Below are 27,881 nucleotides of genomic sequence, written 5' to 3' on the forward strand. Positions count from 1 at the left end.
AGCAAATCAATCCCAGAACAAAGGCAAAGGACCTTGTGAAGATGCTGGAGGAAACAGGTTGACAAGTATCTATATCCACAGTCCTATATCGATATATCCTGAAGGCTGCTCAGCAAGGAAGAAGCCAATGCTCCAAAACCTTGAAAATTTGTGGGCAGAACTGAAAAAGTGTGTGCGAGGAAGGAGGCCTACAAACCTAACTCAGTCACCAGTTCTGTCTGGAGGAATGGACCAAAATTCCAGCAACTTATTGTGAGAAGCTTGTGGAAGGCTACCCAAAATGTTTGACCCAAGTTAAACAATTCACAGGCAATTAAATGGCCAAATACTAACAAAACGTATGTAAACTTCTAACCCACTGTGAATGTGATGAAAGAAATAAAAGCTGAAATAAATAATTATCTCTACTTTTATTCTGATATTTCACATTGTTAAAATAGTGATCCTAACTGACCTAAGACAGGGAATGTTTTCGACAATTAAATGTCAAGAGTTTTTATGTATTTGGCTAAGGTGTATGTAAACTTCTGACTTCAACTGTAAGCAAGCTGAAGGAACGGATAGTAATGTACAGGCTAAATTATGTTTTGGAAAGTAAAAAACATATCCCTCCATATCAAAGTGGATTTAGAAGAGGTTGAAATAATGGATGCTCTTTTGTGTCTGGATTCATATATTAAAAAAGCACAAGTAAATAAAGAGGTAACATATGGTAATCTTTCCATATGTTGTGGAAAGAGGGGCTCCTATTTAAACTCTGTTCTATGGACATAAAGGGTAGAATGTACAACTGGATCATGAACTTCCTTTTATAATAGAAAAATACAAGTAAGAGTGGGATCCTCGTACTTCATAATATATAACATAGATAATGGTACATGGCAGGGTACTGCAGTCCAGTATTTTTTAGCATAATAATTAATTATATTTTTGGACAAATTAACACTGATATTGGCAAATCACTGTTTGCACATGATGGAGCGATATGGAAACGTCGTCCAACACGTTGTCAGAATAAAGCAAGAGGTAGTTAATGTACAGAAGTGGCATAATGGAGTTTTCGTCTATCAGTACAAAAAACGCAAGTGATATTCTCTACAAAAAGGCCCAAAGTGCAATCAGTAAGAATAAAGATGTAAGGTCAAACACTGGAACAAGTCCAGGTAATCAGATATAGGTGTGTGGATGGATACAAGGTTGACATTTGGAGTAAATATTCAAGTTAATAACCAAATGTAAAAAGGGTATACATTGATTAAGACGTCTGGCAGGTTTGGATTGGGGAGCAAGTCATCAGTCTCTTTATGATATATACTGTGCAGTGATAAGGTCATCCTTGGATTATTGGAGTATAGCAAAGGGGTCTGCATCAACAACAGTACTTAAGAAAGTAGAATTAATACAAGTACAAGCAATGAGAATATGCTGTGGTGCTTTTAGAACATCTCCAGTCCCAGCCATTCAAGTGGAGATGGGAGAAATGCTGCTGGACATCCGAAGACATAAATTGACTGGTCTATTGGGTTTCAATTTGAGGTCATGGAGACAATCATCCTGTGAAAAAGATATTAGATGATTGCTGGGAACATGGAAACAACAAAGTCTAAAATTTTGGTTGGAATGCTGGTAGAAAGGCGTTGTGGAAATGTGTCTGACAAGTATGGAGATTTGTCCCACTATTGTTTGGTGTGCAACACCCCCATGGTTGTTTCCAAAGTCAAATGTAGATTTGCAGCTACAGGAAATAATCGATCATAAATCATGTGAGATTTCAAAGGAGGTTGTGGTTAGACAATATATAAACCAGAAATATTTTTCGCTATTACAGATTTGTGCTGATGGTTCAAAGGACTATTTCTGGACAGACAGCTACATCAATATGCATCCCACATTTTGAAATATATGTAAAGAAAAGAACAACAGACCAAGAATAAAGAATTTAGTCTTCCTTTGTTTTTCTCTCTCCTATTCTCGATGTTCCACACTCCGGTCTAGTTGGTGGCAGAAATGCACCATTAGCTGGTTTTCCATCCGGCAAAAAGAAAAAAGAAGAGATGTGTCAGCAGAAAGGGATGTAAACATGTGATGTTTCACCTGAGTGCTCGCTACTGCAGTTTTCCTTCTGTTTTAGCTGCTGTATGAATCAGTATGCTCGATGCTAATTAATGTGCTTGGAAAAAAAAAAAAGATTTAAAGAAGCTGCTTATATCTTGACAATGAAGGATTGATATTTTGCTTGCTGCGTTTTTCAAAGCCGGGCCAGTTTAGCTAACATATAGCATTTGAGGTGATACGAATACAGTAATTAACGCAGTGTATTTATCTGCAGTAATTGTTCAAATATTGTTACGTTGCTAACAATATGTAAGTGTTCATGGCATCCAAGCAACAATTTATATATTCTGACACTGCTGATGAAGCGGTCAGATCAACATGGGACGATGCATCGACATGTAAGGTAGCATGGTGTGCAAGCACAATAATCCACAATAAAATTAAGGGATTTTATGATATGAGTTTAGCATGTTTCTGAGTGCTTCCTTTATGACATTCTATAAATTGTTAATATTAAAAACCATTATAAGTATCATCAATTAGACTTAAGTAGATGCAACGATACTGTGGTTATGCTCAATGTTATGACTAATTTCGTTTGACACAATCTCATTGACCGATTAGAAATATTTGATATGTCTAATAGGAATGCTATTTGCCATTAACCTTCCAAAATAAAAACATTTTATTTAAGAGAACCTTATATTGCAGGTTTGCAACGAGTAAAGTTTACTGGACTGACCTCTACATTCAGTATTTTGTGAGGCAAATAGGTGAACGTAAAGCATCTGTGAGCAACAGATGTAAGCTTTATTGTTGAACTATCTCCCCCTTCTGGTTAACTTTTGCCATTGCGTTAGATGAATTTTGCCACTGTGTGTTCATTGTGCTGTAGGTTATTATGGTCCTGTCAAATGGGTGACTCATCTTCTTGATGCTTTTCTAAGGAAGACACAATGTGACTGCCAGGTGGTGAATCTTGGGGAAGGACTGGATACTACGTTTTGGAGATGAGTTTTTTTTTCATTAACTTCACATTTAGCTATTTTAAAGAGATCGAGATCTAAAAATGACATTTTCTCATATTTTACACACTCTCATGCCATCCCTGATGTGTGTGACTTACTTCTGCAGAGCACAAAGATTTTTAGATTAATATTTCAGCTCAGTTGATCATCACATTGCAAATGAATGGTGGTCAGAAATTTGAAGGTCCAAAAGTCACACAAAGGCAGCATAAAAGTAATCCATACAACTCCAGTGGTTCAATCCATGTCTTCAGAAGTGGTATGATAGGTGTGGGTGAGAAACAGATAAATATTTAAGTCCTTTTTTACAATAAATCTCCACTTTCGCATTCGTCGTCTTTTGTTTTTGACGTTCTTTGTGCATATCTACTTACTGGGCTGGGAGAAGAATTTATAGTAACATATATATATATATATATATATATATATATATATATATATATATATATATATATATATATATATATATATATATATCTGTTTCTCATCCATATATCTGTTTCTCATCCACACCTATCATATCACTTCTGAAGACATATATTTAACCACTGGAGTCATATGGATTACTGTTATGCTGCCTTTATATGCTTTTAAGAACTTCAAAGGTCTGGCCACCATACACTTTTTCATTTTTTCTGATTAATTCAAGAATGGATAATGGTCACGGAATCATTAAAGAATGGAAAGCTTCTGCCAACCATGATACAAGCTAGGATCAGTCTGATTCTTAAAAAGGACAAAGATCCAGGTCCAATTTCCCTGATCCAGCCTGATGTTAAAATATTGTAAAACATTTTGGCTAACCGATTAAGTAAAGTTATGACATCTCTTATACATATAGATCAGGTGGGGTTTATTAGAAAGGAGGATGATTTTCCAGAGGTGGTGGCGGGAGGTGTGACACAAGCTTTTGCTTTATGCAGATAATATATTTTTTTTATACGTCTTTTACCCCACTAGATCTATGCTTTGCCTCCACAGAATTATTCATTCATTTTCTAAATTATCGGAATACAGAGTTAATTGGTCTAAATCCGAAGCTTTGGCTCTGACAGCGTACTGCCCGATAACAGCTTTTCAGCCGGGCACCTTTCAGTGGCCTAAACAGGACATTAAGTATGTAGGTATTTTATTCCCAGCAAATTTGTGTGATTTATTTAGAGTTCATTTTGACCCTTTAATAAAACGTTTTTCGAGCGATGTGGGCAGGTGGGCCTCATTACATTTATTTAATGTTATTACAGTTAATTGTATTCCAAAATCACTACCTGCAACAAAGTCCTTAATTTGGAAAGGCAATCGTCCCAGATTACATTTCATTAAACTGGATAGGCCGATTGACAAAGGTGGGCTAGGCCTACCCAAGATTTTGTTTTATTTTTATGTATTCGGTCTCAGGCATTTGGCTCAATGGTCACTTCCACCTGAGAGAGCCCCTCCCTGGCCTCTGTAAGACATGCCCCTTTAAGGCACACTGACTGCAAGCACAGGCACATTTTACATCTATTTTTAAATGGCACTCCTAGTCCTCCATTGAATTTTCCTCTCTTTTTTTTTTTTTAAAGGAATTTTTAAACATTTTAATGTAGACTTTCAAATAAAGTGTTTATCTATCTATCGTGATTCATTTGTATTCATAGTTATTTTATGCTTTATATTTTTTTGGATACATTTACAGGACAAAACCTCCATTGTTGAAACCTTTGATTGAACTAATTCTTGGTATTGAAGTTAAACTTTTACAGTGCATCCGGAAAGAATTCACAGCGCTTCACTTTTTCCACATTTTGTTATGTTACAGCCTTATTCCAAAATGTATTCAATTAATTATTTTCCTCAAAATTCTACAAACAACACCCCATAATGACAACATGAAAGAAGTTTGTTTGAAATCTTTGCAAATTTATTACAAATAAAAACGAAAATAATCCCATGTACATAAGTATTCACAGCCTTTGCTCAATACTTTGTTGAAGCACCTTTGGCACGTCATTTTGAGTATGATGCTACAAGCTTGGTACACCTATTTTTGGCCAGTTTCTCCCATTCTTCTTTGCAGGACCTCTCAAGCTCCATCAGGTTGGATGGGGAGTGTTGGTTCACAGCCATTTTCAGATCTCTCTCTAACAGTGCATGTCAGAGCACAAACCAAGCCATGAAGTCCAAGGAATTGTCTGTAGACCTCCGGGACAGGATTGTATCAAGGCACAGATCTGGGGAAGGGTACAGAAAGATTTCTTCAGCATTGAAGGTCCCAATGAGCTCAGTGGCCTCCATCATCCGTAAATGGAATAAGTTTGGAACCACCAGGACTCTTCCTAGAGCTGGCCGCCCGATGGTCACTCTGACAGAGCTCCAGCGTTTCTCTGTGGAGAGAGGAGAACCTTCCAGAAGAACAACCATCTCTGCAGCACTCCACCAATCAGGCCTGTATGGTAGAGTGGCCAGACGGAAGCCACTCCTCAGTAAAAGGCACATGACAGCCCGTCTGGAGTTTGCCAAAAGGCACCTGAATGACTCTCATACCATGAGAAACAAAATTCTCTGGTCTGATGAAACAAAGATTGAACACTTTGGCCTGAATGGCAAGCATCATGTCTGGAGGAAACCAGGCACCGCTCATCACCTGGCCAATACCATCCCTACAGTGAAGCATGGTGGTGGCAGCAAACAGTGGGGATGTTTTTCAGTGGCAGGATCTGGGAGACTAGTCAGGATCAAGGGAAAGATGAATGCAGCAATGTACAGAGACATCCTTGATGAAAACCTGCTCCAGAGCGCTCTGGACCTCAGACTGGGGCAAAGGTTCATCTTCCAACAGGACAACGACCCTAAGCACACAGCCTAGCTAACAAAGGAGTGGCTATGGGACAACTCTGTGAATGTCCTTGAGTGGCCCAGCCAGAGTCCAGACTTGAACTCGATTGAACATCTCTGGAGAGATCTGAAAATGCCTGTGCACCGACACTCCCAATCCATCCTGATGGAGCTTGAGAGGTCCAGCAAATAAGAATGGGAGATACTGGCCAAATATACGGGTGCCAAGCTTGTGGCATCATACACAAGTTGGTGCCAAAGGTGCTTCAACAAAGTATTGAGCAAAGGCTGTGAATACTTATGTGCATGGGATTTTTTTTATATTTTTATTTTTTTTATAAATTTGCAAAGATTTCAAACAAACTTCTTTCATGTTGTCATTATGGGCTATTGTTTGTAGAATTTTGAGGAAAATAATGAATTTAATCAATTTTGGAATATGTCTGTAACATAACAAAATGTGGAAAAAGTGAAGCGCTGTGAATACTTTCCGGATGCACTGTATATTACAGAGCAATTTACTTATTTAGTTGCTGTTTTGTAGGGATCTTTTCCACTGCAAACTCTAACAGTGTCACAGCCTGGACAGATATTGTATCATCAGTGCTGATCTCAGGGACCTACCTACGTCAGAGGACAAACTAAAGAAATTTCAGTATGTTACAACCTTAGTGAAATTTTAATTCAGTGTCCTTTGAGGCTTTATATCACACCGTGCATTTTTTTTTTTTTTTCAATGTTTTAACAACATTGTTATCAAAGATGATAAGATGATTTTATAGTTTTGGCAGTTACATCTGAATGAACCACTATGATCTCTATTGTGATTTACAGTTTTGTGTTATAAAACGAACATTCACATGTTTAATTCCTCATTTACATGTGAGGTGTTTGATGCTGTGGCTAAATCAAACACTTGGAGGAACTTTACATATTTTTTATTTGTTAATTGTCTAGAAACTATAAGATTCATGATACTTTGCATCCTAAATAGGGTTGACCCATCCTGTTCGGTGTCCCAGTAGGAGTAACATGCATCTGTTGTTTTGTTTCGTGCATCTCTGTTGATATTGTTGACAACAATAGTACACTTGGGAGCATTTAGAGTTTCCTTAGATGCGTCAATAAGTTCAAGTTTTCTTTTATCTAAACTGATGAGACCTAAAGGAAGCTACTGTTTCGTAAGCTATATGACATCAATGGCATCATTTTCAAGGCCTCTTACCTTAGAGTTTTTATTTTCTTCCTGTTGAGTCCACCCTAACCTGGCGCCTTGGCTTTTGCCAGCTTGCCTGCAAATCCCATCAGTGTCATTAGTTTTTCTAAAATAAAAAGTCTGTAGCTTATTGTCTCACGTAAACCTGTCATACAAAATGTGATTTACAACTGTGTACATTAAGATATTATGGTAATGGTCTATTTTGGTTTCCAAGAACAGAATTCTTGCTTTGCTATAATGCACATGAGCCAATTATGTCATGATTTTCCCAATAAGATTAAGAAAAATAATAACAACATGTTCTTGCCACACCTGATACCTCCGCTGATGCCAAAGAAATATAATTGTAAAGGATTACTCTTTTATGCAGGAAAGTTAAAATTTAGCCTCTATCAAGAGCAAGCCATATCTGAACTTAATCTTAGGAAGGGTGTTGTAAAGAAACACTTTGCCGCCTTTGATAAGATCAGAATGATTGTAGTTTATCGTTCCTTTATCCCAGTATTTCGGCTTCTTTCCACCCAGTTTGCCCATTCCGTTTCTGTCAGAATGCATACTGATGTAAATGACGCATAAGCAGTCCTCCAAACTGTTGAACTGGGTTTCATACACCCTCCACACTGTAATGTACGTTAACTACGAACAGGCGAGTTCATATCCTTAATACTACATTTCTACAAAGTGAAAACCTAGTAACTATGCCAAGAATGAAATTGAGAATATGGCTTCAAAGTTTTTTGAATGTCCAGCGAAATGTGCATTATATATTATTATATTATATTATTCTCACTCTGTTTTCTCTGAATCTGATCATAGTTGAGCCAAACATGTCTGTCATATGACAGATCATGATTTAATACAGGGGTTTTAAATCTTTGTAATACCAAGGATCTCCAAATATGACCATCCCTTACTAGGGACAACCTTTCTAAAATATAAATAAAAAAAATAAATAAATGGTCCTATAATTGCATGTGTAAAGACCCATTTATACCATAAATCATGAAATTACAATTCAAATTATCTAGGTTGTTTTATTTATTTATTTTTATTCCTTCTAAGGAAATTTTTTTTATTATTATATTATAAATATATTTGCGGGACATATACAGTATAAAAACATACACTCACTGAGCACTTTATTAGGATCACTATGGTCCTATAACAAAGTGCCTGATGTGGTCTTCTGCTGTTGTAGCCCAATCACCAACAATCATAGCACGGTCTAAAATAGTGAGAGAATTTTTTTCCCCCATTCTGATGGTTGATGTGAACATTAACTGAATCTCCTGATCCGTATCTGCATGGCTTTATGCATTGCACTGCTGCCACACGATTGGCTGATTAGAAAATCACATGAATAAGTTGTTGTTTCTAATAAAGTGCTTAGTGTGTGTATATTAGTGTTGCCCCCTCATGAACCTCAGCTTGAAAACCCCTGATCGAACACTATTTCAGTTACTTAGTTTTGACGAAATGTGTGGTTAATGCATTTTTCCTTTGCAGGGCAGTACAGGCCTTTGGTTTAAATTTGTAAATTTTGATCAAATCAAACAATTAACTAGAAAGATTTTAGCACAATTATGTCCTGTCTGCACTGCTAACTGTCCAGATGTTTTCAGGTGAACATGGAAGATCGTTTTGGTCAAATCATGATTGAGAATCTGCAGAGACAACTATGCAATCTGGCGGGGGTGGATGTGTGTCAGTAGCTGGACTCGAGTAAGAAACTCTATTCAGAATTCATTGCATTAGTATTGTACTCCATGCAATGAGCTGTCAAACTTGATTGTTCTACCTCATACAGACAAATAATATCTTTCAAAGTTCAATCAAAACATTACTCAGAGTATTACTTGGAATGCAAAGTTGTTTTCCTGCTCAGTGTACAATGGGTGATCAAGATTCAGGAAAACGGTGCAGTTAAGCTCTGGGGTTTGTTTACTGCATCTGCTGCCAGCACTGTTCAGTCTCACGGGTTAACGCAAACCTAACCCATTGTGAGCTTGAGCAGACACCTTAGAGTGTAAGTATTTGATTCAAGCACCATGTGCCTTCTCCACATATCTGCTCAATTTATAAAAGAACAGTGCAAAATTAGTTTTTATTCATTGATTGAAATTATTATTCAAATTGACATTTTTTTGTATTTGTTATGATGACGGTGTTCAATGTTTGTTTCCACAGAAAGAATGCTTTCTGTCGACAGGCTAGTGTGAATGTACTGGAAATGATGATGGTCTATAGCATGCTTCCTCAGGAAGACCTAGCCAGGTATTGTACACTTTCCAAACATGAACTGTTTTTATTAAGAATACCATATTTGCACAGTCTTTGCCAGGAATTGTTGCCATCAGAATCTTTACAGTAACCTACCATGTGTTGTTTTACATTCACAGAATTGAATGTCTTTTAGATGAAAAGGAGCTTCTGCAACAGCTTCTACAACACTCCTGCATCTGCTGGGCTATAAAACACAAGTTCAATTTAGGTGAGGTTTTAATTCTGCTATTTTTGCTGTCCTTTTCTGCATATTGAGGCGCCATTTTGTGGTTCTGCATAACGCGGCAGAACGGACCTCTTTTTAGCTTATCGCGCCCCATCCGGCACATTTTGCAGCCAACACACCAGCCCGCTCGGTTCTCCCGATGGCCAATCCGCCCATGATCGGCCCCAAAGTGCATCAGCCCACCGGGAAAATGTCCAGTATGCCAGATTACTAGTCCAGCCCTGTGTACCATGCTCATTAAGAATTTTTTTAAATGCATCCAAATGAATGCCATGGCCATCTTTAAACTATTGTGAAATATTCAAAAGATCTCAGAAACAATTTTTTTTTATAGAAATAGACAATTTTGTTAGCTACAGTGGATATAAAAATTCTACACACCCCTGTTAAAACAGCATATTTTTGTGATGTAAAAATTTAAACAAAGATGTTTTGCACTTTTAATGTAAAAATTACAACTTATGCAATGCCACTGAACACCAAAGTGACACATTTCATAGACAAAAAAATAATAATTCAGAATCAACCAATCATCAAGCTCATGTGAAATAGTACACACCTGTCTTCACCTGAAGTGACTCCAAATAAATCTCAGCTGTTCTTGTAGGACATTATCTTGGTTGCATGCTACTACAAGAGCCATGGTCCACAAAGAGCTTACAAGGCATCAATGGGATCTCATTGTTGAAAGGTATCCCTCAGGTGAGGGCTACTCAATTTTTTCCAATTAGATATCCCATGGAACGCAGTGAAGACAGTCATCAACAATTGGAGAAAGTATGGCACAACAGTGACTTTATCAATAACAGGACGTCCCTCCAAAATTGATGAGAAGACAAAGAGAAAACTGGGTCGAGAGGCTGTCAAGAGGCCTACAGCAACATTAAAGGAGCTGCAGCTCTTTCTGGCAAGTACTGGTTGCTCACTACGGGTGACAACTATCTCCCGAATTCTTCATATGTCTGGGCTATGGGGCAGGGTGGTAAGTCCAAGCCTTTTCTCATGAAAAAAAAATAATCCAAGCCTGGCAAAAACCTATATCCAGTCTCTCAAAACCATTTTTTTTGGTCTGATGAGACCAAGATTGAACTTTTTGCCCAAAATGATAAAATGTATGTTTGGCGCAAAAACAACACAGTATATCAGCAAAAGAACACCATACTCACGGTGAAGCATGGTGGTGGCAGCGTCATGCTTTGGGGCTGCTTTTCTTCAGAACTGGGACTTTATTGAAAGTGGCAGGAATCATGAATAGCTCCAAGTACCAGTCAATTTTGGCACAAAGCCTTCTGGCATCTGCTAGAAAGCTGAAAATGAAGAGACCTTTCAGCATGACCATAATCCAAAGCACACATCCAAATCAACAAAAGCAAAAAAAGATGAATGTTTTCGAATGGCCCAGCCAGAGCCCAGACCTGAATCCTATAGAAAATCTATGGTGGGAGGCCTGAAGAGGGCTGTACACAGGAGATGTCATTGCAATTTGACAGATCTGGAATGTTTTTGTAAAGAAGAGTGGGAAAATATTCCCAAGTCAAGATGTGCCAAGCTAATAGACTCTTATCCAAACAGACTGAGTGCTGTAATAAAATCAAAGGGTGCTTCAACTAAGTGATAGTTCAGGGATGTGCTTATGCAGTTAAGTTTGTTTTCTTTTTTTTTCTCTGAAATGTCTCACTTTGGTTTTCAGTGGCATAGCATAGGTTGTCATTTTTACATTAAAGGTGCAAAAAATGTGTTTAATTGTTTACATCAACAAACCCTGCTGTTTTAACAGGGGTGAGTAAACGTTATATATATCCGCAGTATAGGAATGTTAGTGGGCTTAAAAACACCTAAAATTCAGCAGTAGTGATGATAAAGATGATTAGAAATATAAATTAGCTTGACGTGCATGATTTACTGTTGCACTTTAGAATACCTTTTGATTATAAAACCATTTTACATTATCTGCATTTTTAAAAATTGTTATAGGATCAAAAACCTTGAATGAAAATCATCCAGACTATATAAACTTTGCTGAGCAGCCTTAAAGGGCTAGTTAACCCATCCATCCATCCATCCATCCATCGTCAACCGCTTATCCTGTGTACAGGGTCGTGGGGGGCTGGAGCCTATCCCAGCTAACATTGGGCGAAAGGCGGGGGACACCCTGGACAGGTCGCCAGTCCATCGCAGGGCCAGGCTCGTTAACCCAAAAATGAAAATTCTCTCATCATTTACTCAACCTAAAGTCATCCAAGATAGGTATGACTTTCTTTTTTCTGCAGAACACAAAGATTTTTAGAAGTATATCTCGGCTCTCTCTGTCCATACAATGCAAGTGAATGGTGACCAGAACTTTGAAGCTCCAAAAATCACTTAAAGCAGCATAAATTAATCCAGAAAACTAGTGGTTTAAACCACGTCTTCAGAAGTGATATAATGCGTTTGTGTGAGAAAATGTAATTGGTTTTTTTTTACCATATATCTCCAAGTGGAGATTTATGGTTTTAATAAAAAATAAGGACTGTTTCACACCCAAAGCGATTGTTTCGCTTTAGTAGAAATTAATTTAACCAATGGAGTCGAATTTATTACTTTTATGCTACCTTTGTGCTTTTTAGAGCTTTAAAGTGCTGATCACCATTCACTTGCATTGTATGGACCCATAGAGCCGAGATATTGTTCTATAAATCTGTTTGTGTTCTCCAGAAGATAGTCAAACACATCTGGGGTGCCATGAGGGTGAGTAAATGATGAGAGAATTCTCATTTTTGTGTGAACTATCCCTTTAAATTAAAATGCTAATTTTGATTACTAAAAACTAAAAATGTCATTCAACTGCACACCATATTCCTTCAGGAAATGTTACTGTTAGTAAGTTTAAGGATACTTCTGCAAGGATGGGTGTAAATTTAAATACCTAATTGCATTTTTATTTTACGCTTTATAAATGTTAGTTTACTCTTTAAATCAAGAGTTTGTTTTGTGTCATTCATTTCCTTCTGACTGTATTTTTAAAAGGTCACAAATAATTACCAGGAAGTAGATTTGGAAAACAAAAGGTGATTAAAAGACACAAAAAAGGGAAATGTTTCCTCTTTAGCCATCAACATCCAGACATCCTGCAGTCTTTCTCTATGTTCATTTCTGTCAGTGAGACCCTTAAGAGAAACATTAACCCAAAACGACCTTGTGCTGTTATTTACTGCTACAGGAACCCCGATTTACTGCAAAAGAGGGAGAGCAGAGTGCAGTACTGCGATAAGTGCATGCAGACAAATGACTGGACAGACAAAATTGCTTAAGGCCACACTGAAATACAGACCAATCCATAGTATGCATTAGAATGATAAAGTTTGGGAAACTGCATTAGCCCAGATCAATTCAATTACATAAGACAAGCTAGCAGACCTTGAGTGACATGAGTGTTGGTTATACAAATTTTATTAGCCTCTGTTGTGTAATATCACGCTGGTGGATGATAAGCTATATCCTGAACCCGTCACCCCTGAAACAATGCTCTCTACCGCTGTAATTGTTTAGTGTATTTTCCCAAGCCACTGGGAGTGACGAAGGGGGAGACTGTTGGCCCGCCTTACGCCCACCCCATCCGCCATACACCTTTATCAGTACAAAACTGCCGCACATGTGCACAGACCACCTGAAGTTTCGCACAGACAAAATGACATCAACAGAGTCAAAGTCAGAGCTTTTTACTGTAGCCTCTGGCAATGGAGGGGACAGCCTTCAAAATCAGCCTAAGAGAGGGTCCTTCTTTGAGCATTACATTCAGCCATGCCTGGCAGAGATCCTCGGCTCCACTCTCTTCATGTTTGTGGGCTGTGTGTCAGTGATGGGCAATGTGGGCATCAGTGGAAGCATCCAGCCTGCCCTGGCACATGGACTAGCACTGGCTATCGCAATTGCAATTTTTGGTGAAATCAGGTAACTGCTATGTGTTGAGTTGTGTGAGTTTGATTCATCAAATGATTAGACTTATAAATATAATCAGAGGTATGGAATAACGTCACTGGAATTGCATATTTAACAACAACAAAACTGACATTTTATATATGCATCTAAAGACATTTAACATTACACTTAAAATATGTTTACTCTGCAAAATAATTAATGCATTTAAATGTATATATCAATTTATTTTAAATGTTTAATTATAATTTAAAAGGGGAAACTGAGAATTTATTACTGGGAAGTTGTTAGTCTGTTTTAATAATTTTAGAAAGCATGTTTTTTAATTGATTGTATAACTTTATTATAACATAATTTCTGCATGACTACCTTCACATCAGCTGATTATGTAATCTTGCCTTCCAGTGGCGGTCACTTCAATCCAGCTGTGTCTGTGTGTGTTTACCTCATCGGAGGAATGGAATTAATTTTCCTGGTGCCATATGTTCTCTCACAAATGTTAGGTGGACTGATTGCCGCCGGCCTTGCCAAAGTATGTGTGCCAGCATCTGTATTACTACGTGTGTAATAGAGTTTGTGACTTGAACTGGTGAAGTCTTATTGGGCAAATGGCTAAAACAATCATTTACACTTACAGCAATGTGACTGAAACTTTCTCTTATTACTCTTATGCATTATGATGCAAGAGATTCCTTGACTTTGTTTCCATTTTTGTTTGTTCTTTCTTAAGGCTGTCACTACAAGCATGGCATATGAAAATGCATCTGGAGCAGCATTCAATGCAGTTCAGGCCACTGATGGCATTGGCTCTGCGACTGTGGCAGAGATGATAATGACACTCTTCTTGACAATGGTTGTCAGCATGGGCGCTATTAATGGAAGGACCCGAAGTCAACTTGCTCCTTTCTGCATTGGACTTACTGTGACTGCAAATATCTTGGCTGGGTAGAAAACCAATATTTCATGCAAAGTCACATAAATATGATATATTGTTTAGAATATTATGCCATATGGTTTATTTATCTATTTGGTAACACTTTATAATAAGGTTGCATTTGTAAAGATCAGTTACTGCAATAGTGAACACGAACTAACAATGAACTATACTTTTAAAGCATTTAATATTCTTGGTCAGTGTCAATTTCTACATATGCTATCATGTTTAAATATATTTTATGAACTAACATGGACAAACAATGAACAATAGAATTTTGATAAACTAATATTTACCAAGATTAAAGGGATAGTTCACCCAAAAATGTATAGTCTCTCACAATTTACTCACCCTTCTATTAACATCATTCAATTAACATCATTCAAAGTCCAGTAAACAGAAAATGAGCTAAATCAATATTTGATGTGAACACTTTTGTCTTCAAAACAGCACCAATTCTCCTAAATACTCATGTTCCAAGCTTCTTGGAGAATTTGCCACAGTTCTTTTAGTCTCAATTACGTCTGTCTCTTTATGTTTTCCCAGACTGACCCGATGATCAGTGGGGGGCTCTGTGAGGGCCATGCCATCTGTTGCAGGGCTCCCTGTTCTATTCTATTCTATTTGCAAAAGTAATGCTTGGGAGTATAAAATGTATATTTGTTATTGACACACTAAAGTAGCAGACATAAATAACCATCTTAAGATAAATGTTTTTGTGAAACATCCTATGAGCCTTTTGCACTGTACTGTATATATAGGATGGCATGAGGGTGAGTAAATTATGAGAGAATTTTCATTTTTGGATGAACTATTCCTTTAATAAGATATTATTATTATTATTAGTTAATTGTTAGTTCATGATACTTAATGCATTAACTAATTTTAACAAATACTGCAAAGTGTTACCATTTATTTATTTACAGTAGTAATGTAATTCTAAAAGAAGAAAAAATGAAAATATTACATAAATATTATTTGTCTTTTGTGTGAAATAGGGGTGGAATCTCTGGAGCATGTATGAATCCAGCACGGGCATTTGGGCCAGCAGTGGTGTCTGGTTACTGGACACACCACTGGATATATTGGGTGGGACCTTTGACTGGTGCTCTAGTCACTGTCAGCTGTGTGAGGTATTCTTACAACTTTCTCTTTCATACTGCAGTAAATCATTTTCTTTATTTAGAGAGTGTGATATGTCATTTAATATATTACCTTTGCCATTGTTTCTTTGTTTTTAAGTTTACTGCAATGTAACCATGAAATGAAACTGCACATCATTCACATTTCTTAAGAGAGAGTTATCATTCATGTCTATTTTCCACTTTTAAGAGGTGAAACACTCTTATGATGTGTGTTAAGATGGAGGGTTCTCTTAGAGTGTTATGAGTAGTGAACAGACAGATTTTATGTCTTATATCTGTATATTTTATTTATTGTTTTTCAACAATGTTCATCATAATTGAAATGTAATTTTGACACAGCTTAAACTAAAATAGGAATTTATATTTGGTATAAAAACATTCATATTACATATATTTCTGTGTTTTCAATTTGATACAGTGTTTTCAGTCTTTGTATGTAATATCTAATATAACATTTATTGATTCATTCTAGGTTGATAATGGGAGACAAGAAGATTCGTGTTGTTTTTAAATGATGGAGGTGGCATCACGTGCTGATTCAAGATAACATGTAAAGCTATGTAAAGCATTGTGTGATATTTTTCAACGTTTATTTTAGTACTATCTTCTAAAGTTCATTGTATCTTTCAAGAATTTTGTTTTGTTTTAGTTTTTATATAGCCTGCCATTATGTATTCTAATATTTTATGTTAATAAACAGTCTTTTGTTAAATCTTGCCTAAATGCATTTCTTCACTTTGTTGACCATCTTCAAATTCACTGAGATCAAATTCTTTCCCCATTCTGATGGTTGATGTGAACATTAACTGAAGCTGAATCATATTTGTATGATTCTGTACATTACACTGCTGGCACACAAGTGGCTGATTAGATAATCACATTAATAAGTAGGTGTAAAGGTATACCTAATAAAGTGCCCGGTGAGTGTATATTAAGCATTTTACTATTATAGCAGTTCAATGACAACTTATCAAGGTCTTTGGTACAAATACAGTTCACAAATTCTGCCTGCTATGCATTAAGATCAAATGAACCCCTTAAGATTGGGTGATTTTATAAATGTATTTTTAATTTACTTACTTTAAAGATATCCAGAGAATATTAAGATGTTCATAAAATGTATGAAACATCCATCAAATCATATCACATTTCAGCTCAAAGTTCACTTTGAAAAACAAGCAAATTCCATGTGCTGTTTTATTATGCCATTTGGGTTGATAGCAATTACACCCAAGGCCAGGCTGTTATGATCCATTTGACAACAAAATCAATAACACAGAGTTCATAGTGGGAGAAAAACAGGCCAAATGTAACCTGTGATGCAACACATCTGTTACGGGTATAAACAAATATTTAGGGGTCTTGCTCAGACTGGTGCATGCACAAATGTCCATTAACGGTATACTTCGGTAGATTCACCACATAGGAAATGTTTGCTTTTCGAAGAACATATTCATTTAGCATTATCCTACAACAGTTTTGTCTATTGCTCATGCATTTATATGAACATCAACACTGTATGTGAAAAACCTTGCAGTGATTCAAGACATTATATTTGCAGTACACTGGACTTTAAACTCACCAAATCTGTCCAATCTCTCCTAAAACCTTTGCTTGATTGTATATACTGCTGAATCATTTATAACAATCTACACAGTAATGCGTCACACCTTGCAGTGATTTATGGTGGATCAAGTCAAATTGGCTTTGTTATCAGAAAGAGAGGTATCTAGCTGGGCCAGCACAGTCAGTTACTCTTTGCGCTTGGAGGTGCACTAGCCCAGGTGACAATGGAAGCAGAAAAGTTAGAGCTCCAAGAGTTGGACAAAACTTTGCTGTATAAAAACACAGCGAAGCCTCTAAGCAAGTATGAGAGAGTCATCCAGCCATGCGTTGCTGAGCTGGTGGGCACAATGTTTTTTGTTTTCATTGGCTGCGTGTCTGTAATTGAGAATGTGGAGGCAGCAGGCAGGCTACAGCCAGCGCTCGTGCACGGTTTGGCAGTAGCTGTGTTGGTAGCATGTATGGCAGAAATCAGGTGAGAAAAAATATTGGATCATTTTTATTACTTTATGTTTTAAAGGGCATAATAATTGAATTTCAAGTTCTATTACCTGCTTTACAGCTGATTTGATGATTGGTTGACATTTAAGAGAAGCTAATCTCTCTAAAGTATTCTAGGTTACATTAATATATGTCAAACTGTTTGGAATTCCTGTTATTGCTTTTAGTTTTTTTTTTTTTTTTTTTAGCTCTGACAGTGATTTGATTACAAATGATCTCACTTGAATGTAATTTTTCTCTGCAGTGGATCACATTTCAACCCTCCTTTCACCATTGCTATCTATGTATGTGGTGGAATGCAGCTGACGATGGTCATTCCCTACCTAATTAGTCAGCTAATCGGAGGTGTACTAGGAGCTGCAATGTCAAAGGTGTGCATAATAAAAAGAGGCACTTATTTCAGGAACAACGCAAATAATATTGTTTCTTTCCATAGGACAAGGCACAAAGTGGTGTCTATTTATAAATAATAGAATAATTTCCTGTAATTTTATGTAAACAATGCTGAATATATATATATATATATATATATATATATATATATATATATATATATATATATATATATATATATATATATATATATTGTCAAGGTTATGACATCAAACAAGAACTACATGAATGCTACTGGAGCAGCCTTTGATATTCTTAAATCTGATGAGCAACTGGGGAAGGCTGTCTTTGCTGAAATGGCCATGACATGTCTAGTAACTATGGTGGTGCTGCTGGGGGCAGTCAATGGAAAGAGCAAAAGCCCACAGGTGCCGTTCATGGCAGGCTGCACTGTTCTTATCAACATTCTGGCAGGGTGAGTCAAGAATACACAATATATCCAAATCCTTCTGTTGCCTCTAATGTACTTATGTGTCCCTCTATCTGTTTATTAAATAGCGGTGATGTTTCTGGAACCTGTTTGAACCCTGCCAGAGCTTTTGGACCTGCACTGATGACTAACTACTGGTCTTATCACTGGGTATACTGGGTCGGTCCAATGGGGGGAGGTCTAGTTGCTGCTGCACTTGTAAGGTCAGTTTGCCTTGTTTCCCCAAAGAATGCAATATCAGTAAAACATCTATCTTAGTCTTGAGATTTAATAGGTGACCCTCAAGGTATGGATTTACCATAAGGAAATGATTGTTACATTAATACTTATTCTCTTGTTTTATCAGGCTTCTTCTGGGAGATGAGAAGATGCGAATTATATTGAAATGATATTGGAGCCAGTCTATGATATTATTTTTTTTAATGTATATTTTCATGTTCACAGCATCCATTTAAAAAGAAAAAAAAAATTATAAATCTCTCTGCTTGTATTTATATGACAGCCAAGCATTCAAAATTGATGCTGCCCATGGCTATCTAACAAACTATGTTGCCCAGTAGATGTCAGTAAATGACTTTGTTTACTGTTGCTTATGACCTATCCTGCTAATGCTTGTTGATAATGTTTCACAGATGAGTGTCTTACATCAGGCAGGCCCCAGTTTAAACATGACTAGAAGTACTGTAGCCTTATTTTGCCACATTTACCATATTTTTATAGGATCAAATTGTTATTATTGCAAGTGTCCCCATTGTTGAACTATGACAAAAAAATCATTTTAATAATATTTTTGACCTATATATATATCAAAATCATCATGCAATCACATCGTTATTTTGTAAAAACGTTTTCTGAACTGTTGTCCTAATAAAAGTTGTCTGTAATCATAAACTTATTTTTAGTTGCAAACATTTTCAAATATATTATGTAATAAGCCTACATCTGTTTGTTTGAATGTTTTTCCATTTTTTTTTTTCTATCATCACACTCATAGAAATAATCTGACCTACATTTTTACCTTCACATTCTGAGCAAAACAGTATTTTTTTTGTTCCGGTTCAGAAGTTCTGGAGCCTCCTTTCCAAATGGATAGTGATTAGAACAAATATAAAAAACGGTTAATAACGTTCTTTTTAAAATTGACAGTACTTATAAGTGGTGGGTGAAATACCAACTACAGCATTGCCAGATCTCACAAGAGAAACAAGCAACATGGTCTTAAAAAAACAAGCTGAAAATAAGCCACTTGCCTCAAAATAAACAAAACTATTTGAATAGAATGAATAGAAATCGTGACAAGCACTCAGCTAATTACAATCAAGTAAAATTTTAATGAAAGATCTGCTTCTTAGTCAAAACAGCATAAAATCTTCAGGTATTAATGCATCATATCAAACAATATTTCAGTGAAGACTTTAAGAGAAATTAACTTTTTACATCTAATTATGTTTTATTTAGAATTAGCCATGTATGTATATGTAGTAGTTGTTAAAAAGGTCTTCATTCACAAAATATGACATCCATAATGGACAGTTGTGAAGAAATGTGTGCTTCAGCAGTTTACTTCAGGCTAAAAGCACGTTTTACATTTTCAGGCAACATGATGTGGTGCAGTTCCAAAAATGTACTGCGATAAACCCTTTCGCCTTTAGTTTCATGAAAACATTATCGGAACACAATTTAGGACCTACTGGTAATAAACGGTTCCCTGCTTTTTAAATAATGTTTTCACTCCAGAACAGTTGAAAATCACTTCGTTCTGGTTTTCGGTTAAGTTCTGCTAAAAATATTGTTTTTGTTTTCGTTCCTTGAACCGTTTTTAGTCCCTGAAATGGGCGTGGGTGGGAGTGTTTGCAACTGTGGGTGTATTGTGTGTAAATTAAGTAGAGCTAAGCTCAATTTTCTATTTTCCTAAAAATTTGGTATTTGTGCTAAGACGTTTCAATACCACCTCTTAACTCAGATCAAAGTCCAAATTCAGTTACTGGATTTGCAGTTTGGAGATTTCACCATCAGGTGGTAATAAAGTTCATGACCAAACTCTTAAAATATAGTGGAACATAACAGTCAAGGTTGTAGCTTATGGATAGCTTAAGGTTGTGGACTTCTGGGAATGCCCAATTATTATTACTGTAATTATTTTTACTGTAATTTTAACAATAGTTTATTTAAAAGTACATGTACTCTCATGTTAAACTTAATATAACTTGTACCATCAATTATATGGTAAAATCATCCTTTTTACATCTAAAAAAAAACATATATTTTTTTATATTTTTATTGTAAAATTACATGTAATGTCTTGTTAAGTATTATTTTTACTGTAATGTTAAGGTAACTCAAATAGATTAAGTAATCTTACATTTAAGAAAACTTAACGTGTTTCATTTAGACAGAAACATGCAGCAACATCTTTTATGTTGCGTTTCCTCAAATGTATTTTGTTTCTAATACGTTTCTTTATTAGTCTATAGCATAAACTCAATGACTTGTGTTGTAACTACATCGTCAAAATTAAGTAAAGTTCAAAACAAGTTTTTAAGTCAAATCCGTTTATTTCGATGAGCAATATTTGCTTAAGAATATCAATAAATGTGGGAATAAATGTACTTTTAGGGGAACTTAACTTTTTAACATTTGGAATAAATATTAAATTAGCCTATATTGTATTTTTTCTGTAAAATTTGTTTTTGAGAAATGTTACTTATTGATTTATGCCCAAATAAATACTGACAAATGTTTACAAATAGGGAATTGTCAGTATTTTAGAAAGAGGACTGAAATGAACGGCACTTGCCGTTAAGATTTGGAAAAGGCATTGCGCACTCAAGCGTCACATGATCAAGATATCAGCTTTGGATGAACGTCAATGACCTATTCAGTGACAGACTTTCTTACCAAGGCTTCGCTCAAAAAAGTATATATATATATATATATATATATATATATATATATATATATATATATATATATATATATATATATATATTGTTTCCACGACAACAAGTGATGCCTTTAATTGGGGCTCACCAACAGATAGGCTACATAGAATTCACTTAAGTTCACAACATATCCAACACCACTAAATCCAGAGACATTCCAGTGGACAGATGTGTGTGCAATAGTATGTCAGTGGGATACGGCTGAGCAGGCAATATAGGGCAATATTTTTCAGGCGGAATAAAATTATTATTATTAATCAATCAATCAATCAATCAATCAATCAATCAATCAATCAATCAATCAATCAATCAATCAATCTATCTATCTATCTATCTATCTATCTATCTATCTATCTATCTATCTATCTGTCTGTCTGTCTGTCTGTCTGTCTGTCTGTCTGTCTGTCTGTCCATCCATCCATCTAGATATGCAATAATAATTTGAAATATAGCCTATATAAAATAATTGTTCTATGTTTAATATGTAATGTATATCTACATTTTATGCACATTATTAAAAAATTATCAGGTTGATGAAAAATTGTCATATACAACTGAAATGTAAAAAGCAGGGGAAACCGGGGATGGTTGGCACAACTTATAAAGTCAATAAGTGTTTGGTGACAGTGTGTGCTCTCATTTGCTTCTAACTGGTATCATAACGTGTGTTCTCCCAGATATTTAACAAAGAATAAAGTGTGCCAAACCCCGGTCTCCCCTAAAGAAATTAAATGCATACAACTGGAAATCTCCCATTTAATATATATGTATATAGGCTGTTGTAGCATAAATATGTGCGGTTCCTCAACTTTTTTTGGTGTGTTATTTGAATCCTGGCCTGCACCCCATTTTTGGATGCGAAAATATATATATACATTTTTTTTGAAAGCTTACTTTGCATTTTATGCACATTATTTCAAATGACCAATTCAGTTTATGGACATTGTGATACACTTGAAATGCAATACAGTAAATAAATAAACCGCATGCTTTGAAAGATCCCATAGACAGGATTTAAATAAAAAATCTTATTACTTTATTTATTTATTTTCTTTTATTACATTTTTTCAGGAGTCTTTCAGAGTGTGCAGTTCCTTCATTTACTATTTCGTGTGTTATTTTTGTATCCTGCACATACTTTCATAAATATTTGGATGTGCGTGTATTTATTTTACAGACTTAAAAAGTAAAATAAAAAACCCATAAAAAGTAAATAAATGAACAACACACCTTGAAAGCTCCAACAGACAGGATTATTTTTTTAATTTAATTTTTTTTTTTATCCTGTCTGTGGGAGCTTTCAGGGTGTGTGGTTCATTTATTTGCTTTTTATGGGTTTTTTTTCTTCTGGATCCTGCACACAGTTTTATAAATTTTTGGATGTGCGTGGCTTTTTTATTTTTTTGCGTAAATTCTAAAATTACATAAATGTGTTTGAGTGTACTATTCTATATTTCAGAATTCTAACAGAATTCACATGATTAGATAGTTTGTCATTATATCAATTAAAAAACAATGTTATGAAGAAAGAAAAAAATGCACATTTATGAGTATCTTCAGTTTCTTTTATTAGGACATGTTGTTGACCAAGTTGACAAAACATCATTAAGACTGTTTAACGTCGTCAAACTAATTAACGGTATTTGTCAGACAAAGCCAGTGCCACTCTTGCGAGGAACTTGTCCATGGCCAGGTGTACCTCAGGTGTGAAGTCATCAGGGAAGATCATGGACAACACCACAACGATGTTGTGGGCCAGGATCTGTTATATAAAGGTAAAAGAGGATTAGAATTCACATTTCACCATTTTGAGCAGGACGAATAGATTTTGTGAAACAATTTAAGGTTGTACTAAATCATTCACCCTGAAGTTGGCAGGATCGACTCTCAGTTGAAAGGCATGAAGCTCGCTGAGAGTGAGCATGCCGCCAAAAAGATCCTCGATTTTTTCTACAGCCTGGCCGAGTCCTCCCATTATCTTCTTGCCATGGGTTCTCACCGGAGCAGAGCCGGGTGCCAGGTCGCTCCAATGAGAGAAGTAAGTCTTGGTCTGAGGGTATACCAAGAGCATTCTGCAAAATGATGGGACATTTTAGAGGCCAGTTTTGCTCAAAGTCTTAGATAATCAACTAACCTAGAATATGCGATGCCATATAGAAAAAGTCTGACTAATTTGACTTACCTGGACAACGCCTCATTCCCAATTACATCAGCCTTCGGGGCGATCTTCGCCCAAAAGCCTTTCACAGCGGCTTTGTCTTTAGCAGAAAGACTCATTTTAAATCGAAGTCTGGAAAGAATAGATGTGGCGGTCAAATGACTTCCGTCCACCTAAAAGTTGGTCCTCTTTTTAAGCGTTTATAGTTGAGCGGGCACACCCAAGATAATGGCCTTAAAATTGAATATCTGCCAGTAAACATTGAAAATTGACATGATGCCCACATCTTTGGGGTTGAACGTGATAAAACATGCGTACTTCAGATCGAGTGGACGTCAAATGAAGTCAGATCATAATCATCTCATGACCCCAAAGCAGCTCTCTCAAAAACTGATTTCACTGAATTCCTCAACTTCTCCAAGACTTAGAGTCTTGCTTAATTTATAAATTGACTCAGTTTGTTTAAGCTTTAATACGTTAGATGAATAGTTCATTTAGGTCTACCTATGAAAGCCTCCTAGATTCGTTTTTAAAATATTGTTTTTGTCACCTTTCATCGTAACAAAATTGTATTTGTTATTTTACCCAAATGAAACATGTACACTCACTAAGCACCTTATTAGGAACACCTGCACCTTCATATTTATGCGAATACCCAATCAAACAATCATGTGGCAGCAGTGCAGTGCATAAAATCATGCAGATACGTGTCATGAGCTTCAGTTAATGTTCACATCAACCATCAGAATGGGGAACATTTTTTATCTCAGTGATTTCAACCGTGGCATGATTGTTGGTGTCAGATGGGCTGGAATAGTGTTGAGCTGACGGAAACACTACAGTAACTCAAATAACCCCTCTGTACAAGTGTAGTGAACAGAATAGCATCTAAGAATGCACAACATGTCGAACCTTGAGATTAATGGGCTACAACAGCAGAAGACGACTTCAAGAGCTTTATTATGACCTTATATAGGAGTGTACATTGTCCTAACACTAATCCTAATGTTTAAAAACAGTTACGAAAATAAGTGACTAAATCCTCAGGGGTAATTTAAGTGCTCTGATTTTCTTCTTGCAGAATTGATTTTAAATCATATATTTCATTTATTGGCTCTGGAATACAGTATTTCCCTGCATGTTGGAACAGATAAAAAGCACACGCCCTTTTAATTTAGGACTGAAGCTTTTTTTTATATATATATAGGCCAGTGCAGTTTAATAATTTGAGTGCCACGTACGTAGGAAAGGCTGTGAGTGGAGATAAGGTTGAGACGTTTTCAATATGCGTATGTGCAAGAGATAACCAACAGCTGAGAGCACGACAATAATTGATATCACCTAATATGCGTTGAAGCACATTTCGAAAGCTACTTGACGGAATGCATATGTTACTGTTAAATTATGATGTGCTCTAAAATTGGATATGCTTTACTGTTTTATCTATGAAACCATTGCCATTGTCATATCATGTCATTAAACAATTACAAGGTTTAACCCGAAAATCAATGGATTAATAGTTTTTTTTTTAACTGTATAAAGACATATACATTTTACACACACGTTTGTAAATTTGACACTTTCCTGAAAAGATAGCAATGCTAGGTTGTTCTTGTATAGGCCACTCTTCATCAACACGATGTCAAACGTCAAGAATCACATCCTCTTGTGTTCTGCCCATGATAACTTTTAGCCAATCAGGTGAAATCTCTTGATTTGGTTACGTAACCCGATAGCATAAATAGTATCAACTCGAGTGGAAAAGTATGAGTCTTCCTTATAACGGAGAAGAAAATCAACAACTGACAACATGGTTGTGTGGACCGACAAAGAGCGTGCCTTCATCCAGGAGATTTTCAGCCAACTTAATTATGAGGATGCTGGCCTCAAAGCCTTGGGCAGGTAGACATAGTCCTTTAGTCAGTTAATGGTGTCCAAAATAGTGTGCGTATACTTTGTTAGCTATTCAACTTTGTCTCTTTAGAGAACACAAAACGTGATTACAAGAGGACCGTTTTTCTTGTATATTTCAGGGTCTTGATTGTGTATCCCTGGACTCAGCGGTACTTCGGAGGTTTTGGAAACCTGTACAATGCAGAGGCAATCATGTCTAATAAAATGGTCGCAGCCCACGGCACTGTTGTTCTCCACGGGCTTGACAAAGCTATGAAGAACTTGGATGATATCAAGAAGACCTACGCAGAGCTGAGTCTGCTGCACTCTGAGAAACTGCACGTGGACCCTGACAACTTCAGGGTACAGATATATAGCAAATATCCTAAAATCAATAGTTTAATGCATATAGATACAGACACTTTTTATGACTGTATCTTATACAAATGACTTATCTGTTGCGATGACACTAATTCCGACCCCATTCTGCATTTCCTTTTTCAGCTGCTGGCTGATTGCCTGACCATCGTGATTGCATCGACTATGGGCAAAGCCTTCACACCTGACATGCAGGCTGCCTGGCAGAAATTCCTCGCTGTTGTCGTCTCTGCTCTGTGCAGACAGTACCATTAAGACATTTAACATATGGAAAAACATTTAAATAAGTGTGTTTTTTTCTCTCTGAATAAAGAGGAATTGGTGCCACACCAAGTAAACTGAACATTGTGCGAAAATCATTCATGACACATCACCATGCATTCATCGCTGAATCTATTGCTCTTGATCTGTGTTATAAACTTCTCTGGTTTATCTTACATATCCTGCAAATTAATCAATAATAAATTAATAATTAGACTATAAAGTAGCTGTTATTTGTAACCGAGAATGATAGACTTAAGCCTACATATGATTTAAAAGCAATATGTAGGAAATAGCTATAAAGAACGTTATATAAATGTATTAAATCTGCCGTTTAGACCTTGAATGACGACCCCGTCATCGGTAAAATTTCGTTTTGTATTTTTGTATTAAGAAATAAATAAAAATCGTTGAAAGTTTAGAGTCTGTATTTCAGTGTTAAACTGAACTCCTGTATATATACTGTATTACTCTGTATTTTTTTTTATATAAACCACTCAAGCCAATATCATAAGCATATGAAGATCTCCTCCGGGGAGTGTTAACATGTTTTGTTTAAACGTATGTGTTTTTGTGCTTAATATCTCAAACTTCCCTAAATTATTTGCTTCCATTTAAAGTAAATCATTGTTATAGGATGGATTTTCCATAACTCATATGTTGTCCCTCACAGCCTCGTTGTTCTTCTGTCAAAAATAAAATATGGCGCTGCTATGATAAGGTCTACACAAGGGTTGCCAACTTTGGATACCAGGCTGGAGTGAGATTTTGATGCCATGGCCAGTGCCACATTAATGAACAGGCAAATCTTCGTCGGCACTTTAATGTGTTCCTGGACATATAGTAGGTGTACTTGATACCAGTATGCCTTCTATCTTTCATTTCTAACACCAAAAAAAGATCACATCCAACCTTACAAGGCCACAATGTTTTTTTTTTTTGTTTGTTTTGTTTTTTGGACTCACGGCAATTTACCTACCATTCACAATTTCAAAACACCCATACACTATGGCACAACCAGGTTTTTCTAGGGTCAAAAAATGGTCTTCAGTGGTGGTTGAAGTACCAAGCTCACCCACAAGCTCAAAGTTGATTGGTTGCATAATTGCAATTAATTACTAACAGAATTACAAAACTGCATTTCATGTTTACATTGAAAATATGGAACTTGTTGAATTTTACAATGGTTTTACTTCAAAATGCTGTGGGAAATCAAATCAAATAATGAACTTAATTTAAATAAGACCATGTTTTTTTTTATATTCTGACGGTATACAGTATGAGTGGGACACTTTACTGAGCTGCGACTGTTTTTTGTGTCCTTTCGAAACATTGTTTTCCTTTCATCAGGCTCCTCATAATTTAAAGCAAAATCTTATCTAAAGGTAAACAGGGCCAGTTTGTTAGAACAGGATGAAACTTTTTCTGTTTTGTCCAAAATTCACACTCTACAAATTTCACTGTTTAATTGGCATTGGTAGCCTATAAAATAAGGCCATAACCACAAAGGGTGTCTCCTCATCGTGATATTTGTTAGGTGAATGTAGTCGTTCTAAAAAAATAAACTAGTATTTTTATTGAAAAAAAAAATATATAGCCTAAACAGATGTACAAAAAGTACTTAAATATATATAAAAAAAACGAAGTTAAACAGATTCCTCTTAATAGCTACATTTAATAAGAAACTGTAACTTTAGAAACTATTAATTGAGATGCTCCCCCCTTTCTGTGTTCCTCCTG

General features: G+C 36.0%; 4 protein-coding genes and 1 pseudogene across 4 annotated transcripts; 4 read left to right on the plus strand and 1 right to left on the minus strand.

Annotated features, from left to right (window-relative positions):
- Nucleotides 1–1,587: 1,587 nt before the first annotated feature.
- Nucleotides 1,588–9,657, plus strand: LOC127626663 (leucine carboxyl methyltransferase 1-like; annotated as a pseudogene).
- A 3,098-nt stretch (nt 9,658–12,755) lies between these two features.
- On the plus strand, nt 12,756–16,318 carry LOC127627012 (aquaporin-8-like). Its single transcript, XM_052103202.1, has 5 exons — nt 12,756–13,558; nt 13,949–14,075; nt 14,274–14,488; nt 15,476–15,610; nt 16,095–16,318. The coding sequence occupies exons 1-5, from the start codon at nt 13,260–13,262 to the stop codon at nt 16,135–16,137; spliced, it is 819 nt and encodes a 272-aa protein (XP_051959162.1). The 5' UTR covers nt 12,756–13,259; the 3' UTR covers nt 16,138–16,318.
- Nucleotides 16,319–17,093: 775 nt separating this feature from the next.
- aqp8a.2 (aquaporin 8a, tandem duplicate 2) lies at nt 17,094–19,400 on the plus strand. Its single transcript, XM_052103203.1, has 5 exons — nt 17,094–17,660; nt 17,931–18,057; nt 18,280–18,494; nt 18,578–18,712; nt 18,856–19,400. The coding sequence occupies exons 1-5, from the start codon at nt 17,413–17,415 to the stop codon at nt 18,896–18,898; spliced, it is 768 nt and encodes a 255-aa protein (XP_051959163.1). The 5' UTR covers nt 17,094–17,412; the 3' UTR covers nt 18,899–19,400.
- A 3,594-nt stretch (nt 19,401–22,994) lies between these two features.
- hbae5 (hemoglobin, alpha embryonic 5) lies at nt 22,995–23,783 on the minus strand. The gene is made up of 3 exons (XM_052103207.1): nt 23,634–23,783; nt 23,316–23,523; nt 22,995–23,213 (listed from the first exon to the last, which is right to left on the minus strand). Exons 1-3 carry the CDS (start codon nt 23,726–23,728, stop codon nt 23,085–23,087), a joined length of 432 nt encoding a protein of 143 aa, XP_051959167.1. The 5' UTR covers nt 23,729–23,783; the 3' UTR covers nt 22,995–23,084.
- Nucleotides 23,784–25,394: 1,611 nt separating this feature from the next.
- Nucleotides 25,395–26,260, plus strand: hbbe2 (hemoglobin beta embryonic-2). Its single transcript, XM_052103205.1, has 3 exons — nt 25,395–25,511; nt 25,643–25,865; nt 26,007–26,260. Exons 1-3 carry the CDS (start codon nt 25,420–25,422, stop codon nt 26,133–26,135), a joined length of 444 nt encoding a protein of 147 aa, XP_051959165.1. The 5' UTR covers nt 25,395–25,419; the 3' UTR covers nt 26,136–26,260.
- The last annotated feature ends 1,621 nt before the right edge of the window (nt 26,261–27,881 follow it).

Source organism: Xyrauchen texanus, chromosome 33, assembly GCF_025860055.1.
Source record: "Xyrauchen texanus isolate HMW12.3.18 chromosome 33, RBS_HiC_50CHRs, whole genome shotgun sequence".
NCBI classification, from domain to species: Eukaryota; Metazoa; Chordata; class Actinopteri; order Cypriniformes; family Catostomidae; genus Xyrauchen; species Xyrauchen texanus.

What these genes read in the sequence shown, in the direction of transcription:
- LOC127627012 (XM_052103202.1), top strand. Translation starts at nt 13,260, where the DNA reads ATGTGCACAGACCACCTGAAGTTTCGCACAGACAAAATGACATCAACA. An exon ending in GCAATTTTTGGTGAAATCAG is followed by an intron (nt 13,559 to 13,948) that starts GTAACTGCTATG and finishes CTTGCCTTCCAG; the next exon opens with TGGCGGTCACTTCAATCCAG. An exon ending in GTCACTGTCAGCTGTGTGAG is followed by an intron (nt 15,611 to 16,094) that starts GTATTCTTACAA and finishes GATTCATTCTAG; the next exon opens with GTTGATAATGGGAGACAAGA.
- aqp8a.2 (XM_052103203.1), top strand. Translation starts at nt 17,413, where the DNA reads ATGGAAGCAGAAAAGTTAGAGCTCCAAGAGTTGGACAAAACTTTGCTG. An exon ending in GCATGTATGGCAGAAATCAG is followed by an intron (nt 17,661 to 17,930) that starts GTGAGAAAAAAT and finishes TTTTCTCTGCAG; the next exon opens with TGGATCACATTTCAACCCTC. An exon ending in GTTGCTGCTGCACTTGTAAG is followed by an intron (nt 18,713 to 18,855) that starts GTCAGTTTGCCT and finishes TTGTTTTATCAG; the next exon opens with GCTTCTTCTGGGAGATGAGA.
- hbae5 (XM_052103207.1), bottom strand. Translation starts at nt 23,728, where the DNA reads ATGAGTCTTTCTGCTAAAGACAAAGCCGCTGTGAAAGGCTTTTGGGCG. An exon ending in GGGAATGAGGCGTTGTCCAG is followed by an intron (nt 23,524 to 23,633) that starts GTAAGTCAAATT and finishes ATCATTTTGCAG; the next exon opens with AATGCTCTTGGTATACCCTC. An exon ending in TCGATCCTGCCAACTTCAGG is followed by an intron (nt 23,214 to 23,315) that starts GTGAATGATTTA and finishes TTTATATAACAG; the next exon opens with ATCCTGGCCCACAACATCGT.
- hbbe2 (XM_052103205.1), top strand. Translation starts at nt 25,420, where the DNA reads ATGGTTGTGTGGACCGACAAAGAGCGTGCCTTCATCCAGGAGATTTTC. An exon ending in GGCCTCAAAGCCTTGGGCAG is followed by an intron (nt 25,512 to 25,642) that starts GTAGACATAGTC and finishes TGTATATTTCAG; the next exon opens with GGTCTTGATTGTGTATCCCT. An exon ending in TGGACCCTGACAACTTCAGG is followed by an intron (nt 25,866 to 26,006) that starts GTACAGATATAT and finishes TTCCTTTTTCAG; the next exon opens with CTGCTGGCTGATTGCCTGAC.